This window comes from Microcebus murinus, chromosome 12, assembly GCF_040939455.1.
Source record: "Microcebus murinus isolate Inina chromosome 12, M.murinus_Inina_mat1.0, whole genome shotgun sequence".
Classification (NCBI taxonomy): domain Eukaryota; kingdom Metazoa; phylum Chordata; class Mammalia; order Primates; family Cheirogaleidae; genus Microcebus; species Microcebus murinus.
Window position 1 is genome coordinate 13,441,728 of NC_134115.1, and position 21,601 is coordinate 13,463,328.

At 36.7% G+C, this 21,601-nt stretch overlaps 1 protein-coding gene across 11 annotated transcripts in view; it reads right to left on the bottom strand.

The window, feature by feature from the left end:
• CDC14B (cell division cycle 14B) overlaps window positions 1-21,601 on the bottom strand; it is a 99,680-nt gene that overhangs the window by 38,339 nt on the left and 39,740 nt on the right. For all 11 annotated transcript variants that reach the window (XM_076008563.1, XM_012787241.3, XM_076008561.1 and 8 more), the window contains 4 exons: window positions 21,302-21,392; window positions 20,683-20,758; window positions 18,093-18,185; window positions 5,867-5,943 (listed from right to left, as the gene is read on the bottom strand). In XM_076008563.1, coding sequence (XP_075864678.1) covers window positions 5,867-5,943; window positions 18,093-18,185; window positions 20,683-20,758; window positions 21,302-21,392 — 337 coding nt within the window. The remainder of the gene's footprint in view (window positions 1-5,866; window positions 5,944-18,092; window positions 18,186-20,682; window positions 20,759-21,301; window positions 21,393-21,601) is intronic.

A 21,601-nucleotide genomic window follows, 5' to 3' on the forward strand; every position in this document is an offset into this window, starting at 1 on the left:
ACAAGGTCATAAGCATTTTGCTTCTATCATTATGCTAGGACCTTTAAGATTTAACCGGATAACTTTTTTTTGATTCTTAAGGGATAATAATAGTACCAATGAAATTACAGGAACTAAGGAGTCAACTACTTTCTGCAGAATCATTCTATTCTTGAGAAAGTACTTAAATTAGTTTACTGACAACTCCACCCAAACACTGCATCAACACATATCAGTAATCTTACCACAAATCTCTTAATATCAGGTAAGATATTTGCCCACAAAAATAAGACACACCCCACCATTCCCCTTTCTGGCTACCTTAAGCCATTATAAGAAAATTTTTTGGAATTAGGCAAGATAAAAATGAATTTAATTATGATTAAGCTAGGCATGCCAAACAACTGTGCCTATCTGAATGTTACTCATTTGTTCGAGATGGAACAAGGTTGCTACTGGAGCCATTGTTAAGTGCCTGCGTTGGTGGGCTTTTCACACTAATATCTCTTACTGTGTGGTAAGAATATTCAACAAATGTTAGCATGACAAATTAAATTGCATATTTTAAACTTTTGATTCTTGCCCAAACCTTATTAAGGGTTAATTGTAGCAACATTAACAATAAGAAAGACGAAGGGCATCCTTTTCAGCCAAAATAGTCTTTGATGCTATTGACTGAGCTGGTTAGAATTACTGAGCTATGTTAGCCTTCATGAAGACTGGACACAAGGTTTATAACACATCGTTTTTGTTCTGTAAGTTTCTGAATTGAAAAGCTTCTCTTCTAAATGCTAGAAAAAACCTCTTTTCAACCTAGAAGACAAAGATGTTACCAATAGCTTATTGGTAATATTCAGAGAGGAAAAAACACAATGACCTTCAGCAGTGGTACCCAGGCCTGCGGCATCAGGATCACCCCAACTTGTTAGAAATGCAAATTCTCAGACACCACCCCACATTTACTGAACCAAAATCTCTAGGGGTAGGGCCAGGTAATTTGTGTTTGAACAGGTCCTCTAGGTGACTGTGATGCATGTTCAAATTTATGAACCATTGACCTATAGAATCAACACAAACACTTGTTTTGTGGAAATAGTGTTTTCATCGAATAAGGAACAATTTTAGATAGAGAAGCTAAGGCAGAAAAATGAAGCAGTTTAGCCTAAACCAACTCAAAATTACCAATGGAAATATGGCAAACTCTCAAATTGGACCCTGATGATTTTAATCATGTCGCCTCAGTTAACTACCAGTATTATCCTCTTAACCTACTCGTATTTCTTTTCTGGTCAAGTTAACAGCATGTTGAACAGTCTTTGTGACAATTTCAAGCATTTATTCAGTGTATTTTTTTGAGAACCTACTATGAATCAAGCCCCACTCCAGTCAGGGGTGATCTGACAAGCTTTGATCTGGGATCCACCCAAGTCCTGTCTCATACATCACACTACTTGGAATCTTTCTACTCACTCATGTTTATTTCATTAACGCTCCCAATTGTAAACATACCCACATCTCCTTCCTCCCACCTGAGCAAGCAGGTTTCTTCAAATAGGCAGAATAGCAACTCTGAGTCTGGATATAGACCTGTGGCTAAGGACAGGGGGTTGGGGGGACACCATCTTGTTGTTAGGATCATTTAACAAACTTGGAAAACCAGATGGGATCAATAAAGAGGTATTGCTTAGAAATTGCAAAACAATGTCAAATACTAATTTTAAAAAATGGCAGCTTTCAGAACAGCTTGTATTCCTAATGGCCCAAAACCGCGAATGATCCAAAAATCCATCAAAAGGACAATGGACAAATAAATTGTGGTATATTCATAGACTGAAATGCTACAAAAGCAATAAAAAGGATGAACTACTGATACTTGCCACAACATGAATAAAGCTCATAGACATTATGTATATAAAATCCAGATGCTAGCTCCCAAAAATGTACACCATATGATTTCAGTTACAGGAAGCTCAAAGGCAAGCAAAGCTAAATGTTGTTGGTAGAAGTCAGAGTAGACGTCAGTTGGGGGGTGATGACTACCTGGAAAGGGGCAGCAGGGAATCTTCTGGGGTGATGGCAATGTTCTGTATCTTGAACTGTGTAGTGGTCACAAACACATATGGAAAACTTTGCTGTATACTTAAGATTAGCATTTTCTAAAATTGTATTTAAGTTATACATCAACTTAAAGATGGGGGAATGAATAGTCAATGTTAGCTAAGGGCCAAGTGTTTTATATGCAGAATGTCACTTCATCCTCACAACTCCTTTAGGGAGATTTTATTATTGTTCCCATTTATACACCAGGAGACCAAGCTCAAATTTGTAAAGAACCACAGAGATATTAGTGGCAGAGCTGAGAACAAAACTCCCACCTATCTAATGTCAACAGTTAACAGTCAAGCTATTAACATCTCTGCAATACTAACTCTCTAGAAAATAAAAAACAGAGGCAAAAAAAATCAACTAAGAAACAAAGAGTATTATAGATAATACCAGAGAACAGAAATATATGCTCTTCATAACAATGATCCTAAGGTATCAAGAAAATGTTAAACTACATTTTATCCTATTTTTCATCCAGACACACAGAGAAATATTTAACATAATTCACTAAGAAATCATATATATGCACTCTTTTAAATTCAACAGTCAAGGAATTGTATCTAAGTTCAATTAAATCTAGTTAAATATTGGTATGTAACATAAAAAAGTTATTTACTATAAATGAATGTCATTCTTTCACGACCTCATTTGCAATATTTTTTTAGTTACATTTATTCTAACATTCCTGTCAGGGATAAAGAAAATGTAGGCCAAGTGCCGTGGCTCATGCCTGTAATCCTAGCACTCTTGGAGGCTGAGGTGAGTAGATCCTCTGAGCTTAGGAGTTCAAGACCAGGCTGAGCAAGAGCGAGATCCCGTCTCTACTATAAATAGAAAGAAATTAATTGGCCAACTCATATATATAGAAAACAATTAGGTGGGCATGGTGGCGTATGCCTGTAGTCCCAGGTACTCAGGAGGCTGAGGCAGAAGGATTGCTTGAGCCCAGGAGTTTGAGGTTGCTGTGAGCTAGGCTGACTTCATGGCACTCTCGCCTGGGCAAAGTGAGACTCCGTCTCAAAAAAAAAAAAAAGAATGTAATGCCATTTCTATCAAAATATTCTCAGGCTTTATTAATCCTCACTGGTCTACTTTCTAATTAGTAAGTTCTACAGAACTTACTAAAATGTAATGAAGCACCAAATTAACAGTTTTAAGTCCATGATAGGCTGATATTTTTGTAAGATACAATAAATATGAAATATAATAATACAATGGTCTTATACTATTACATATCCACAATAATCTTATCTTTGTAAATAAAATGCAAAATAGAAAATACAATACAAATTCATTATTTGATTCCAAAAACACAGAATTACTCTATTGAATAACTATAAACATATCTAAAATCTTATTCTCATATTCTGTACTTATCTCATCATAGGCCAGTAATTAAATGTCCACACTCTGCCATCAGTTCACAGGCCACACTTTGAGAAACACTGCTTTAGGTTAATCAAATACCTGGCATCTATGACTGAAGAGATTCAAATTTCACAAATCTGAATGGTTTCTAGGAAAGTCCAATTTTTCAGAGAATTACTTACTGATGCTCTTGGGACCAGAAGCAACTAATTAACTAACTCCATTTCTCAATGCCAAACTTCAATAATTCTAAACACAGGAATAGCAGTAAGTAATGTTTATTCTGTTTTTGGCACCTGTATTTAAATTAATGCAAAACAACTTTTTCCACATCACCAGTGTTCCATGGATCCTTGGATTATGTAAAAGGTGTGAAATTATTCATAATTCAGGACCTTGTATTGAAAACTATAAGAATGGCATTTTAAAGGATTACTATTATAAAGAACAGCTCTATATAACAAAATTATCACTATGTATCAAGAGATAGCCAATGTGCCTGGGACCCAGGGACCACAAATATTTACAGGCATTTCTTCTAAAGGAAGTATGTGGCTGCTGTTACACTATAGGTTGAGAAGAGAATGGCACAGCCTCCAGTTTAGAAGATGCCCTCTTCCCTTCCTACCCACCTCAAATACCAGAATACTTAAGCTGATCCATGAGCTAGCAAGAAAAGGGCAATACTGGGTTCAAACCAATTCTAATTTGCTAAATCACTAATATACAGTCTTTTTTTTTTTTTCCCCAGACAGAGTCTCACTTTGTTGCCCAGGCTAGAGTGAGTGCCGTGGCATTAGCCTGGCTCACAGCAACCTCAATCTCCGGGGCTCAGTGATCCTACTGCCTCAGCCTCCCGAGTAGCTGGGACTACAGGCATGTGCCACCATGCCCGGCTAATTTTTTTTGTATATATATTTTTAGTTGGTCAATTAATTTATTTCTATTTTTGGTAGAGACGGGGTCTCGCTCAGGCTGGTTTCGAACTCCTGACCTTGAGCAATCCGCCCGCCTCGGCCTCCCAAAGTGCTAGGATTACAGGCGTGAGCCACCACGCCCGGCCAATATACAGTCTTTAATGCAATATATTACTAAATTCTTCAGATTGTCCTGACAAATCTCTATTTCATGGAGTAAGTCCACAGAAAGTCCTCTGGAGTTATTTGCAAAGGAGATTCTGCCAAAAATTAGGAAGACGCATCCCAAAGCTCATCCACAACAAAGTCAGATTTAATGATTCATATCATTAAATTAGGCATTCGAGGTATATGTAACAATCCTAAAACAATCAACTAATTTGTAAATAGAAGAACAATGCGGTATTTGAAATTATCAATAAACTACACAATAAGTATCATTATTTCATACATTTATTACCCCTTAGAGCACCACACAAGTATTTAGATTACACAGCACAGTCAAATATTTTGATAAATAAGTAGAGAGACTTTTAGAAGTTAACTTGATTTACAGAAGAGAAAAGTTTTTTCAAAATACCTTCAACACAATCACATAGCAAGTTAAAGAGGAGTCATTCCTGTAAAGACATCACTACCTACCACCTCTACGACACAGCTGTTTGGCTGGTTTTTCTGGAAGTGGTACTACATTAGCAACCTCACCCTCTATCTCTGCTGGCTGTGTCCCTGGAAAAAAGAGATTCATTTTTTTTTGTCCCAGAAAATAACTACTGATTATTGGGAAAATGTATTTCTTAACTCCTCAGGAACCAAACTCCTCAGTGGTAGTTTTTAGTAATTCTCACCTGATTATAAAGCCTAGTTTTCACCAGTGGCTGTTCTCAAGCAGGGGAGAGTTTGCTCCCCATCCCCCACTGCCACTTAGGGGGCGCAGGGAGGCGGTGCATTTGGCAATGTCTGGAGGCATTTGTGGAGGACTCAAAAAGCATCCAATCAGCAACAAGCTTTAACATCCAACCAGCAACAGTGGGATTCAAAAAGTATCCAATCAAGATCACGCAGCCAGCTCCAAGGGAGGACGGGAGCAGGCAGCCCAGCACCCTGGGCCGGACGGACTGCAGGCGTTGACACGCCAGGCTGGGCCCCCGCAGTGCACACCTGCCCGTGACAGCCGCCCCTTGCAGCGCCTGCCAGATGGTGGGGATGCGGAGCGGTGGGGAGGCAGCCAGCGGCTGCGTCAGGGCGCTCGGTTTTTCCCTGTCAGTGTTACTGGGCAGAAGCTGGGGATACTGCTAAACATCCTACAACGCACAAGACAGCCTCCCATGACAATCTGTCAGTAGTGTCACTGTTGAGGAACATGGATCTGTGGTGTCATTTGCACCCACCCTAAAATGACTATTTACCAGATCTTCTTTTTTCAGAAACAACTACCAACATATTTCTGGAAAGGAACTGATTAGATGAATCTACCACATCATTCTTATATTTACCTGAAAGGAATATAGGATGTCTCTCCAAAGAGTAATGTTCTATATGCTTCTTCTGGAGTTCTCCCCAAATATATAACCTACATTTGAAAAGAGAAGAAAAGGGCAATTTACTTCTAAATGAAGATACAGTGCTCTCACTGCAAAGTAAGTTTTGTCAATTTCCAGCCAGTCAACTGGGCTCTCCAGCCTTCCCAAGGACCCTATGAGTCACTCCCCTGTCAGTGGATTCCTTTTTTGTTTAAATCTGCCATTGCTGGTTTCTGTCGCTTGTAATATGAGCCCTGACTAACAACTGTTCGCAGGAATCTTCTCTGGTAGGAAACACAGCACTTTTTAAAAAAGATTTTCCAGTTCAAGATGTTAGGCTAAACACATGCTTGCAATCTCACCTCCTTCCTGAAAGTCCACTGAAACTGACAGTTAAGAAGCCTGGGGGAGATGGGGTGGGGGTTGGATTGGGGTGAGGTGGAAAGAAACACAAAGGCAGAGCAAAGGTTTTGACCAGCTCCATCCATTTAGGTTTAAGAACTTAAGACAGTGTACAAGTTTACTGTTCAACTGCACTTGTTTCCTACTCTCATCTGCTTCTTTTGTCCTTAGAACTTTGTTATGCTTCAATTTTCATCTGGGAAAATGTTTCAAGTATATTCCATAGTATGTGAGGTCCACAGTTGGTATTTCTTGCATTTCAAAAAATTTCTTTTTCCTGGCTTGACATTCTTTGTTTCTTCGCATACGAGTTTTGGTCTGTAGTCATTTTTCTCTCAATAGTTTACAGACATTGTTCCAAAGTCTTCTCATTACTAGTGTTGCAGAAGTATTTCACTAGTCTAAGTCTCTGCTCCTCCTCCTTCTCCTTACAAGTAACTTGTTTGTTTAGAAATTTAGAGTTTGACAATTTCACTGGCATCTCTCTACATAAATCATCCCCCATCCTCCATTAAGTTGACCTGAGACTTGCGAATCTTCCTGAAGGGCACATTCAACTCCCAAACGGTGGGCAGGGGAGAGGGGGCATACGGCATTAGATTTGGTGCATATATTATTACCAAAATCAAATTCTAAAGCTTACTTTGGAAAAATATATTTTAAATTTTACTAATAAAAAAAATCACTAAAAAAGTTAATTACAAACTTTTTATCTCTATTACTTAACATCATATTAATATATGTGATTTCCTCAACCAAATTATAAGCATTCTGAAGTGAGGACCCCTGTCTTACTATTTCATTATATATGGACTCTGATTCATTCACTAATTCACTGAACCTCAATCTACCTAAAATAGTTAAGAAATTTAGATTATTTGATAAAAAGCTGATATAAATGTAATATATCATTGGATCAAGAAAAATTACTAAAAAAATCAAAGACCTTTGAAACTTAGAAAAAGACATATCCTAAGACTAGTCATAAGAGTTGACTCAGCTTCCAGAGGGTATGTCATCAATTTTCTGTTTTAAGACTCATAAATGGAAATTTTTCCCAATGTCTCTAGATTGTTTAATATGATTTCATCTCATTTACTCTAAAAAGAATATAAAACTATAGTTAACTCTACAGAATCTTCATTTATGCATCTGTAGCAGCATATGAACCCACAAAGGGTCTAACAAAAGAATAATCAATTCCAAGAATAAAGAAATATTTTATTAAATCTTATCTAACAGTCAACAAATTTTCAAATACAGTATTACCGACTTATAAGATTGTAAGTTATCATGAACTAACCATAAGAATATCATCGATAATCTCAATAGATGTTTGTGAAACTCATTTGTCCCTACCTGACTTGCTCTACAATACGTCTCCTAAGCATCAACCTATTAATTGACTCTATTTTATTACTATTTATTTGGAAAAACAGCATAGCAACTACTTCATGAAAATTTTAAAAGTTTTAAAATCTGGCCAGTATTTTCAAATTCCCTCATTCCCTCCTTGTCTTCAACATGTCTCCTCCCTCTTCTAAGTCTAGATAATATCAGTATAGTCTTTTCTTTTCTCCACTCTATTTTAGGACTTCCTAGCAGATCCCCTCCCCCCAGACACCCCTAAAACTAACTAAATAAATAAAACACACCTTGAAGCCAATGAGGGTGAAAACAGGGTCTGATGCATTTTTGTATTGAAATGAAATCCAGAGACCTGTTTCAGAATTTTCCTAGATTTCTAAGACCTTCTCTCAAATTATACAAATTTTTCCGTAAGCACCAATTAAGATAATTCTTCCTGCTTAAGCCTGGAGTTCTTTGATTTCTTTAATTACTAGGTTTGCAATAGTATTATTTCCTTCTAATTTTCAAAACAAAAATAGTCTCTAATATATTAAATAATTGTGGGTTAGCCTTGGAACACAAGTTCAATTCAAAGAACACAAGAACAATGTAACATTTTTTCTTATGGGGGAAAAAAACCTCAATGCCTGGTAATGAACTTCAAAAAGTTGTAATTTAAAACTCCAGCTGAGGAATGCCTGTATATAAATAGATACTACAAGGCATACTGAGATAAACTGAAGAAAATTTACAGATTCAGAATAGATCCATTTACATAACCATCAAAGAAATATTTGCTACTAATCAATAATTTTTGCTTTTATATCTACTCACCTTCTTAATTCAAATGGCCTTCCCAAATGAAATACTAATAATTATAAATGTGTTACTTAAGAACAACCCTATAAATGGCTCCTAAATTAAGACAAATTCTGAGCTTAGTACACTCTAGATCTATGCAGTTTTATGATCTATCACTGTGCTCCTGGCAATTGGACAATAGGCACTTCTCAAATTCTTTTGGTATATATTTCATGAGAAGCTATGCAAGTGGAATGCCCACTCTAATTCCATAGTGCTATTTGAAAGCAGGAAACAACAAATGATGACCAAGAGAGATAGTAAACAGCTGTGATAGACAGCTTCTAAAACAGCCCCAAAGATTCTCATATCCTGGAATTTTTGCCCTCATGTAGTCAGTCCCCCCCCCCCCCCGTCCCCAATGGGTAGAGTGCCCCTGTGGAAACAATAGGACACTGCAGTAATAACAGAGTATAAATTCTGAGACTAGATCACAAAAGATGTGGCTCCTGCCTTGCTTTCTTAGAACTCTTACTCTGGGTAAAGCAAGCTGTCATCCTGGGAGGCTACTCAAGCAGCCCATGTGGTGGGGAGCAGAGGCCTCCGGCCAACAATCAGCACAAACTTGCCAGGTATGTAAACAAGCCACCTTAGCCATGGACCCTCCAGATGACTGCAGCCCAGACAAGATCCATCCAGAACCAGGCCAGACCCACTCAAGTCAAGCAATTCCCAGAAACCTAACCCACAGAAACGGTTTGAGTTTACTGTTATTTTAAGTCACTACATTTTGGGGTAATTTGCTGGGCAGCAATAGATAACACAGTAGCACACTCAACAATGAGGGAACAAGTGCACATGTGTGGCTTAAGAAGCATAAGTAAGACCCACTTGTCTCTCTCTTGGATAAAGAATCTCTCTGGCCGGGCGCAGTGGCTCACGCCTGTAATCCTAGCACTTGGGAGGCCCAGGCGGGCAGATTGCTCGAGGTCAGGAGTTTGAAACCAGCCTGAGCAAGAGCGAGACCCTGTCTCTACTATAAATAGAAAGAAATTAATTGGCCAACTAATATATACAGAAAAAATTAGCTGGGCATGGTGGCACATGCCTGTAGTCCCAGCTACTCTGGAGGCTGAGGCAGGAGGATTGCTTGAGCCCAGGAGTTTGAGGTTGCTGTGAGCTAGGCTGATGTCATGGCACTCACTCTAGCCTGGGCAACAAAGCGAGACTCTGTCTCAAAAAAAAAGACTCTCTCTGAAGGAGCAAATAGCAATCTCACCAGAAGAATAAGATATTGTGGTAGAAACTAACTGAGATGTCTGTAGTGGTTTTCAAAGTCATGGTACAATGTTATTTTTGCTGAACAAAACCTGGGAGGTACTCAATTAGCTGTGGATGGATGAATAAGTAACTAAAGCAAAAAGATTATGACTCGATCATTTATCGTTTCAATTTTGATAAGCTGGGCCTCAAATAATAAAAGCCCAATTAGAAATGTGTTTCTTATTTCTATTCTTATATACAACATTTTGAAGCTTTACTTATATACTTACAAAGCCTCTGGTACAGTTTAAAAACCAAAACACTACATAAGTCATCATATTCTAGAGTTAAGAACAACAAAGGGCATTTAAATTCCAACAACAAATGTGGCAGCATGAGAAACCAGCAAACTATTTTCAAATATTCTTCATGGAGAAATGTCACAATGTTTTAGCACTTAAAAATTATCGTGACTATTTTCACATGTCCGCCAGAAGACAGTCTTTCTTATGCCAAGAGCTTGATTGATGTTAAAAAAAAAAAAAAAATTCTCTCCAGATTAACACAGACAGCTCATGAAAATGCCAGTTGGAAATAAGCTTACGAAGTCAACTGCTAAATAAAAAAGGTGAGCAGGAGCAAGAATACACATAACAATTTTATGGAATAAAATAAGTAAAGATAAAATCACTTTCATAGCTCCTACACAAGTACTGGTAAAAAAATAATTCCAGGTCATTTAAAAAAAATAATCCGATGGCCTTACATTTCCATACTTTTTACCTTTTCAAATTACTTTTATTTATTTAAAGTGTAGGTATATAGTAGGTTAGTACAATGATCCTTAATTTAGATAGCAGGAAGCTCGAAGTCCAGAGTAGCAAATACACATTTACTGAGGCCAGACAGCTAATAAAAATGAATGAACTGGCCCTGGGAATAAATGCACATGGCATATACTATGTGAGTGGTAGGGACGTTTTTTTTAATCTTGATTTTTTAAAAATGAAATCTCATAATTTTTAAACACTGAGAAAAAAACTCCACAACTAAAAATACTCTGTGTGTTACATAAAACTGGCAGGCTGCTACTTTCTAAATTGTGGCATTAACTGCTCATCTAAGATCACACGGCTTGTTATTGATGGAAGAGGGCAGACTGCTCAGGCCTTATTTATAGACAAGAAGCCATACTATCTAAAACGAGGGCTGAAACAAGGACGGAATCCAAAATTCCAGAAAGCTTAATGGATCTGAGGTCAAGGATCATAAATGGTCCGAGGGCCATTTCTCTTCCCTGATTCCCAAAGTTAGTACCACCTAGGAAGTACCATAGGCAGCTGAAATGCCATTCAGGCTCACTGGGGTAAAGAGGGAAGTAAAACTGTGATGAGAGTCAGGGCCATCCCTTCTCTCAGCTCAGCTGGCCTCAGGCTAACTGGCATCTGGCTGCTATTTACAGCTGCCTGGTTGCTGTTTGCCCTGCCATTCACAAGACACCCAGGAAGGGTGTTTACCACCTCATTCTATCCTCTGGCCTCTGTTGCCCCATCTACTGAACTGGATGATCCCCACTGCTTCCAGATCCTCTGTTCCTTTAACTCCTGCCTGATCTCTCCCTCCTGCAGCCACCTTGACCCAGCACCAGCTACTAGGTCCAAAATAATTAAATCACTAAAAAAAAGTAGGACCATAGGTTCAAAAGATCATCATTAAGTAACAAATTAAGTCCCTGAGCTCTTTTCAGAACCAAGGCAATCTCAACTCAATGCAATTTAGGATTCTACTACGGGTTGCTGAGTTAGGAATTCCTAGAATTTAATTAGTATCCTAATTTTCAACATAAATGCTTACAAGGTAAGCTGTTCTAAAGGCTACAAAAATTGCTTAAAAAGAAAATAGAGTGATAAATCTTGAACTAGGAACCTACACACTGCCATAATTAGTTTTACCAAAGTAAGCTATTAAACTAGAGGAAAGCACATTTGTAAGCTTTGTGCCAACAGTTTGCTTGTGTCATTTATTTTACATACAGGATGATCTGCATTTATTTTACACACAGAAAAATGTTAGAAATGATGGTTAATTTTCCTAACTATTCCTTGGAAGTACATTTAATCTATGGAAGAGCTGAATACTATCTATCTGAAGAAAATATATATGCTGTGGAAGGAAGATGTAACTAAAGTTGATCACCAGTAAGACAGAATGGTAACTTTGTTACTTCTTAATTCAAAAAGCAGATTTAAGGTATAATAAAGGTGGGCAGAACCAGGAAAAAAGAAAGAGTAAGACACTTAGTGAATGACTAATTTGTGCCAGACACTACCTAAAATGAAATTAAAAGCCAGCTCACTGTGAACCCAAGCCCCTAATATAGAACAGCCTCTTCTAAATAATTTTTTTTGCAACTAGTAGAAATAATTGTTTACTCCCAGTACTGTACTAACACACCACCCTCATTATAAAGTACACATATAAAAATTTTTAAAAGATAAAGGAACAATTATTTCCAAAATGAATTATATATTGTAATTGTGCTTTAAAAAAATCTATTTATTGCCTGGGCCAAAGGTAGTGGTTATCTCAGTTGACTGTTCACAGTCAGTGCCAGATAGAGCTCCTTGTTCTACTTTCTTCTCCTTCTCACTATTGCACTTGACTAGTCTAAAAAACTAAAAACTTTAAAGACTTTTTAAAAACTGTTTATTAAAATGTTAATGTGATTGATACATTTTATTTTCTAAAACATGGTTAGGTGCAGCTATTTAAATTCTTGATTTTAATAAATTCCATAACTGAAAAAAGATACTTTACCATGATATATAAATGTAGATGCAGTACGTCACTGGCTGAGCTTACCAAAAGATTACATCCACATTTTAATCCCATCCAGCAACAATGTACATTTAGTTAGTAAATTTCCAACTTTGCAAATGCTAATGAGATGTTAAAAACTAACAGGAAAGTACTGCACACTTAAAAACATATTTAGCAAATGAGTTCAAAACCCACCGAACCTTTGTTTAGATAATTTTACAAAAGGTTATAAAATTTTGTCTCGTGTCTATAAAAATAAGATCTTACTTTGAAAACTGGTAATTAAAGGGAAATGACCATTCATTCTGCCTTTTCATCACAAAATTTGGTTTCATTATAACCAAATAGCCCCAACTGGATGAGGGAAAGCTCAACTTCCATAGAAAAGAAGCCAGCTAACATAAGAAAGATGAATGAAATAGTTACGAAAACACTACCCCAAAACCCTAATAAAACTGATTCAGGCATGCTTTACCAATTGTTGTTTAAAACATTAGATGAATGTTTGGACTGAAGATATGAACAGTGCCAAAGTGACATCACACAGAATACTATAAGCCATAACAAGAAACCATACATTGAAGGGATTCAGTGGCTGACACCTAATCCAGTGGTCATTTTTAGTGTCATTAATGGTAATTTAGTTATTATATGCTTTCTGACGTGTTATAGCACACAATATTGATGCATAAGCCTTTAGATAAAACTTTCAGTTCACAAGAAATATAGAGAATGGAGAAACAAGTTAAAGGATACCACAAAAAAGAAGAAACCAGAAAAATTTAAAAGGTAGAACATTCTGCAAAACAACAGGGCTGGTCTCTTGAATAAATCAGTATTATCAAAAAGGGACCATGTTAGAGAGAGAGAGAGAGAGAGAGAGAGAGAGAGACAGATTAAAGACACAACAACCTCATGCAATGTATGGTCCTAGATTTAAATACTGGTTTCGATATTTTGGACCAATTGAGGAAATATGAATATAATCTGAGTATAAAGATGAGAAAACATGTGCCGGGCACAGTGGCTGATGCCTTGGGAGGATCACTTGAGGTCAAGAGTTTGAGACCAGCCCCAGCAAGAATGAGACCCTGTCTCTACCAAAAATAGAAAAATTAGCCAGGCATGGGGTGCTCGCCTGTAGTCCCAGCTACTCAGGAGGCTGAGGCAAGGAGGATCCCTTAAAGCCTAGGAGCTTGAGGTTGCAGTTAGCTATGATGACACCCCTGTACTCTAGCCCAGGTAACAAAGCGAGATCCTGTCTCAAAAAGTAAAATAAATAAAAAAAAAATAAAAAGATGATAAAACCTGTACTAAAATGGAAGACAAGATCATCACTAACGGAAAAAAGCAGTTGATAAAACTATATTGGACATGGAATCAACCTAAGTGTTCATCAATAGATGAATGGATAAAGAAAATATGGTGTATATATATGTACAATGGAATATTATTCAGCCATAAGTAAGAAATGAAATTTTGTCATTTGCAGCAACATGAATGGAGGTCACTATGTTAAGTGAAATAAACCAGACACAGAAAGACAAATATCACATGTTCTCACTCACATGTGGGAGCTAAAAACGTTGGTCTCATGGAGGTAGAGAGTAGAATGAGGGTTACTAGAGGCTGGGAAGGAAGATGGGGATGAAGAGACGTTGGTTAAGGGGTACAAACATACAGATAGATGGAATAAGTTCAAGTGTTCAATAGCACAGTAGGGTGACTACAGTTAATAACAACTACTGTATATTTCAAAATAGCTAGAAAAAAGATTTGGAATGTTCCCAACACAAAGAAATGATAAATGTTAATGGTGATGAATATTCCAATTATGCCGATTTGGTCATTACATCTTACATGCATATATCAAAATACCATATATATCCCATAAATATGTACAATTATGATGTACCAATAAAAAAATGTAAAAAACTGAATTGGTAAACATAAAACATATAGCATGTACACATACATACATGTGTACATGTCCTGCTTGTATAAATATAAAAGCTTTTTTAACGGAGATTTTTCTAAATTTTAAGAGTGCAAATACAGATTTCGTACATGACATTTTTACAACAAAATGACAAAAGAGAATTTCAAACTTTTATTTTCAAAGGACTCTTTTAACTATGAATGTCTAGAAAAGCATCTACTTTTCCACTTAAAATTTCATCTTTACTTTGAAATGATAGGATAAGTACTACCACCCAAAATCTGGCTTGGTAACAGCCCCTGACTTATCACAGAACAGGGCAGCAACCCTATCATTTTGTAAACTGATATGATACATTTATCTTTTTGTAAAAAAAAATAAAATAAACACACACACACACACAAAACTGTAGCTATCTTTTATATTCTTCAACTCTTTTACAATGGTGCAAAAAGGTTTTAGCTTCACTCTAATTTGTTATCTAAGATTCTACCTTCAGATAGTTGACTAGGTAAAGTCATTTATCAGACCATAGGAAGTGCAACACTTTGAAATATACTCAAGACAAATGAATAGTCAATTCACTACTCTTTTCTTATGACACACCATGCCGAACCATCTGATGAAAGGATGAAAGGACTAATCCACAATTGACACATCAATCCCAATCCCAATCCATATTTTAAGTATTTGTGAGCCTTACCTGTTCTGCTTCGAAAATGAAAAATAAACAGAAGTACTAACACTTATTCCCAAACCCCAAAAGATTATCTCACACCCTCTCCCCACCCCACATTAGGTCCTTTTTAATACAGAAGAATGAATGGAACATGATTCCTTTCAGAAGCTTGGAGTCTAAAAGGAGAGAGAAAGATAAATAGAGTCAGTCCATTTGGACTATTTCCTTTCTAAGGATTCTTTCTCCAGATTTTTTGCTTTTGTTTTAACATTACCATGCCAAGTTAATCACTAAAAAGCCTTACTGTTTCCAGAATTCCTTGACAATTCCAGAAAAGGTTATCAAAGCTGCAGATCAACTTACAGGGAATTACCACCCATCCCTACAAATCTTTAAACACAGGATTTAATAGTCTTCAACCAGATCAAAGCTTCCCCTACTTTGATGCTTATCTTTTGAGGCATCCATATTGTATCTTGCCATCTTGCCACTACTTTCCTACTTTTAATAAATTTCCTTTTCTTAGAAGTTTTTCTCCTGCGTCCTGCGTACTTCAGCCAGCCAGCGATGCCTGCAAAGGCTTTTGTCTCAGCCAAGAGATGCAATCCTTCTGCCAACTTCCGACCTGGCTTGTAATGAGCAAGCAAATGTCCAGATTTGCTTACTTTGCACTTTCCTAACCAATCCAATCAGCACTACCCCAAAAGTGTAAAATCTTGCAAGGGTTTCTAAATCTTACGCTACCTACAGAAAAATTAACTTCCCATATGCCAAAATACAACCATGAACAAAGTCAAAAGGCCAACACCAAACTGCAAACAAATATGCCAACAAATTTTGAATAAATATTCCAAAGTAGTTGTCACTAGTATTCAAAATTTTAAAAGAATGATTTCTTAGTTATAAAATTATCAAGTGTTCTGTTTTTGTTTTTAAGACGACTCTGAGTTCGCACCACACCCACAGACACCTTCTGAGGAGTTCTTTACAATGAAGTCACCGCACCTGGCTCCTCACAGACCCAGCCGTCTCAAAAACATCTCATCAGACCAGAAGAAACATGACTGACCCAGAAGCAGCCCAGGCCAGGCCGGCTGCTCTGGGAGCTGTGCTCAGGAGCACTGCCTCTCAGACACGACCGCTCAGGCATCCAGATTTTCTCCCCAGCACATGAAGGAAAGACCCACAAGGAAGGGTTAGAACTTTTAACTGTCACACCAAGGGCCATTTTTCCAGAGGTCCCTTTAATACCGTATGAACCCCAAGAATTCTGGTTATGTCCCTTTTTCTATAAAGCCGTCATGATTTACTTTAGTCCACGGGGTTCCCCTCCTCAGTGACTGGCCAAATAATGGGACCAAATGTCCCAGTTAAAACACCCACCTCTCCGTACTCTCTTTTTCTTTCTTGGGGCCCGCATAGACTTTTCTTTTTCTTTTCTTTCTTTTTTTTTTAAAGGACTTTACTGCAAGCACAAGAAACACCAAAGAAACCAACACCACATCTGGATAAGCTTTAGAAACCAAATTTTAACAGATATAATCTATAACCTGTGTTTCATACTTTCGGGGATGATACTAATAAAACTTAAAGCTTTCTCAGCAAAACTTCATTCAACTACTTTTGTGAGCACAAACAAGAAAACAAAACAAACAAAAAAGACCTTAATCGCTGTTAATGATATACCTTAAATATAAAAAAGAACATTGTTAAATTTTGAGGTGCAATTTCAACTAGTACCACCAACTTTTGGTCTAATCTTTGTAAATTTCAGATTATCACACTAATTCCAGAAAATAATTTTTAAAAGGGGGGAGGCATGACAGGGTCAAGTGGCAAGCTGGAAGTGAGGAAGAAAGAACTTACCTAAAGAGCTCCCCAAAAAACCCATTTTAAAATTTTATCTAGGACAATAACTATTATACCCAGGGTGGTACAGGAGTGGAAGAAAAATCCCCTAGCTATTGCTTCTCCACTGAACAGAGTAGCTAGCTTCCTTACCACCAAAGAGATTGGGGGTTCCTATGCTGGAGGAGCTCTTAGCTGACTCAAATAACTGCAGCTTTAGGTTCTCCCACAGATAAATTCACTAGGTCATAGACAAAGTTTGACTCTTTATTTTTTTTCAATTTTTTTGTAGAGGCAGTGTCTCACTATGTTGCCCAGGCTGGTCTAGAATACCTGGCCTCAAGCAGTTCTCCCACCTCAGCCTCCCAAAGTGCTGGAATTACAGGCATGAGCCACTATGCTCAGCCTGGTTGACTCTTTAAAAAAAAACAAAGATAATGACCAATAAATGAAACTCGTAACTCTTATGTAAATACTGTTATTCCAGCATACTTCCAATGATCCAAATAGAGCACATAGCACATCATGGTGTATGTAATCAATGTATGTTCACCCACTTTCCTACTGACACGCCATGTCTTCCTGCTAGATGTTTTGATGAAAATAGGGATGACCTTAGTTAGAAAAAACTGCCTAACCTATATTCAAATTTTATAAAGCATTCATATATTGTACTTTTATTTTTGTTGTAATCAATACTGATCCTGTCCCTAGTAAAACGATTTTACAACTCACTAAATGAATCACGAATTAATAAAAATTGCATTGGGGAATTATTTTCTAACCCTAAGAGCCATAACACAAACTTTTTTCACAGTAGTTGGACAAATTTGTTTTTAAATAAACTTTTTTTAGGGCAGTTTTAGGTTCACAGCAAAGAAGTGGAAGAAGGCACAGAGATTTCCCATATACTCTTCCTTCCCCCACATAAGCACAGCCTCCCTGAATTGGCCAATTTTTAAAAATCAAAACATGTTCTTTCTGAAAAGAAGTCAAGCCATTCTATTAGGAAAAGTAATTTCAAAATTCCCATCACAAATGTAAAGAACTACTGTTGGGAGCATTTTCACTAAAACATTAGGAAAGTAAATACTTACCATATAACATCCAATAAGGAAAGCAGCATTTGCTTGTTTTCTCTGATCAGAGCCAGTAAAATGAATAATTTTCTTCCTTAACATTGTAATGGACTGCATAAAAATAGATAGCTGTTAGTATTTTCTTTTTAATTTCAAGTTTTCTAAAATTTGTCTTGATGAAGACAAATTCCAAACTCATACATATAAACATTCACATTAGCAAGACCTTTAAAAAGATTAACATTGATACTGAAAAATACCATGTACCTTCCTCAAAAAGACATTTTCTGGCATGAGAATAAACATACAATTAAAGGTAGAGGGGAAGAGACACGAATATAGACGCATAGTGGCAACCTTTTTGTAACCAGGATGGTTTCACGGAAGACAATTTTTCCATGGACTGGGGGACGGGGGAGGGAGCAACTATAAATACAGAAGAAGCACTTCGAGCTGGCCTGCCAGCCGCTCATCTCCTGCTGTGAGGCCTGGTTCCTAACAGGCCACAGACCAGTACCCACCGCCAGTAGGGTTTGGGGGGTCAGGGACCACAGGCATTAAGCATGGACTACCTCTGAAAGAACACATGAGAAGCTGGAAAGGGTGGTGGGAGAGACCTTTTCTTTCCTTTTCCTACTGTTTTGATTTTTGAAAAAAATCTGTCATAAAAACTTTTCAATTAAAACAAAAAAGGTATACAGCACAGGACAAAATTAATCCATGCTGTTAAATCAGGACAGTGAATAACTGTAACTGAGAGAAGGCACAAGTGGGCTCCCCCAGGGTGCTGCTAACCTTCTGTTCTAGATCTGATGATCAAGATAATTACCCATGTCTATTCAGTCTGTGAAAATTCATTGAGTTCCACATTCATGATATGCACGTTTCAGCATGTATGCATGTACTTCAATAAAAAGTTAAAAATGATATGGAATTTAAAATAAAAGGAGCACACGATTAGTTAGCACTTGCCCAGCTGTATTTCACTAATCTGAATAGAAATAGATACAGGTCAGGATAAGGAACAGGATAAGCACATATTTCTTGGCTAGTCTAAGTCAATGCTTTGGTATTTTAATGTTCCAGTGTTTCAATGATAAAGGTGCACATATTTCCCCTTAGTTGTTTACATGGAATATGAGATCCAAATTTATTTGAAAACAAAAAAACAAAACCCAGGCTGGCCAGAGTGCATTAGTGTTTACAACTAATGGATCACAACCAGTTACAAATTTCTTTGTTCCTTCTCCACTCCCACTGCTTCACTTGACTAGTCTAAATAAATAAATAAATCCCCAAAACCCAACCAGCACAAGCACAAGACACTTTCCTTTCAAACTCTCCATATAGCTTTATCACTATTAATTGAATAGAAAATGTTTTAATCAGGTCAGACAGTTATTAATAACATGTTACAAGTTGTTCTTGTAAATGATGGGGAGGAAAGGACTAATACACTTTTGGTCCACCAAAATGCCATCCTTTTATCCAAGGATAAAAGTCCACAGACAGCTGAGCACAGGAAAAAAAAAAAAATCTTTCAAAATTAAAGCAAAGAAACAAAAAGGGGAAAGGAGGAATTATTTTTAACTTCCCAGCCCTGTATGAAACAAAAGACTTGCTACTGGCAACTGGAAAAAGGGAGGGAGGAAACCCAAATACACAAGGCCATAAATGTTTATATTACTGTTTAGGAGAGATCAGAAAGAAGAGTCTCCATCTCTGTATAAAGTTGTAGTGAATACTTTTTAATGCTCAAGGGAAAAAAATCTGTGTTAGCTATAATTTTTTAATCAAAATAAGATAAATTTTTAATTAATAATAAATTGTATTTCTTCTGTGTAGTAGTCTGGTAAGTAATCAACTAAATAAAGTTGTTTTTCAAAAAGCACCTGTTCCAAAAGGCAGTATTTTCTACCTGAGAATTTATAGTGACTAATTTGGAACTGCTAGCAAGCAGTACATAAACATTTCCTATTGTACGTGACCAGTAATTCAAAGTGCTATAAATAAATGAACAGGGTCTAAGTTCAAACCAATAGAAATACACTTCTGTTAACCCTCAGTGACACAGTCTTAAGCACATGCTATTTGCCTTCACTTCTCAAGCCCCTTATATGTAAACGAAGGGTCAAAGTGAAGAGTCACAACTAGTAAAATACCATGGAAGTTTCAAGATCAGAGAGAAAGTGAGATGAGTTAATTTTTCTGGTTAGTTTGCTACCTCTCCCTATCAAAGTGAAGGCAGGAAGAACAATGACCAAAGCAAGGGAAGAGCTTCCCTTGTTAGGTTTCAATTCCATTAGGTCAGACAGTAAGAGGTTCATGTAATTAATCAATTCCTACTTTGGCTTTTCAAGTATTTGAGCATCACCAACTCAAACCAGAACCAAATGATCCAAACTTACACTGCTCATTCAAACTCTAGAAAACATACATACACTATGACTTTATAAAACAAAAAGCCATGCGTGTGTCCCAAAAACCACTGCAGTGAAAAACATGGCATTTCCTTTTTAAAAATAGTGATACGATTTCCTTACTTTTCTCCCCAAGATCGAGCTAACAATGATTACTCAAGTCAAATCTTAAGTAAAAAGGACTTTACCTTTAATTTCTTATTTATCTTGCAACAATATCTGTAAACCATTGCCAGATTGAGTGGTCCAAAATCTGCGTAGAAGCTTTAAAAATGAAAAATAAAAACGTGTATGTATATTCTAGATGCTATAAATATAAATGCCTTTTTTGGCTACACGATCAAATTAAGACAGGAAAGTATATTCCAAATTGTTATGGACCATACAATTTAACGGTACTGCTTTACTAGTGGAAGAAATATTCTGGTAAACAATGCCTATTAAAAAATGCAACAAGTGCTGCAATGCCTAAATCTAATCTCAATTAACATGAAAATGCCTTCTTTATTTAAAAAGTTGTTTTTCAACACATATTTTCCACTGGCAAAAACACAATATCTTAGTACACATTTGTATCTCATTGTAAACTATTAAAAGACCAAATCTAAATGTTTAAGTTAAGGAAAGTTCTTTCATTTTAATTTCCCCACCCCCAAAATCTATTTTATTACCAAAGGTTAAGAAAAGGATCCTGCAATTAACAATCAATAGATTTATCATTTCCCAAGGCTACCTTCTTTATAAATATGACTTTAGATTCGTCAAAATAAAAGTTACTAACAATCTTTTAAAAAGCAATATACTTACTTCTCATATTCAAGTTCATTATCTATGCTGAAATAATGTATATTTGATGCACTCTTTGGTCTGCTGTAGAGAATGGCAAAACAAAGGCGATCTGAAATGGAAAAATTGCAATGTTCCTTCCTCTGGGTTATTAAAACACGTTTCATATACCATGATGAAACTCTTTTCAGATGAAGCCAAATTTTTATTTTTTGCATGCATGTTTCAGATGGTAAGGGCAGCAATGAGTAATTACAAAATATTCTGACTATTTGGTGGGTAATAATAAATAAACAAAATTTTTAAAGGGGAAACTGCCTT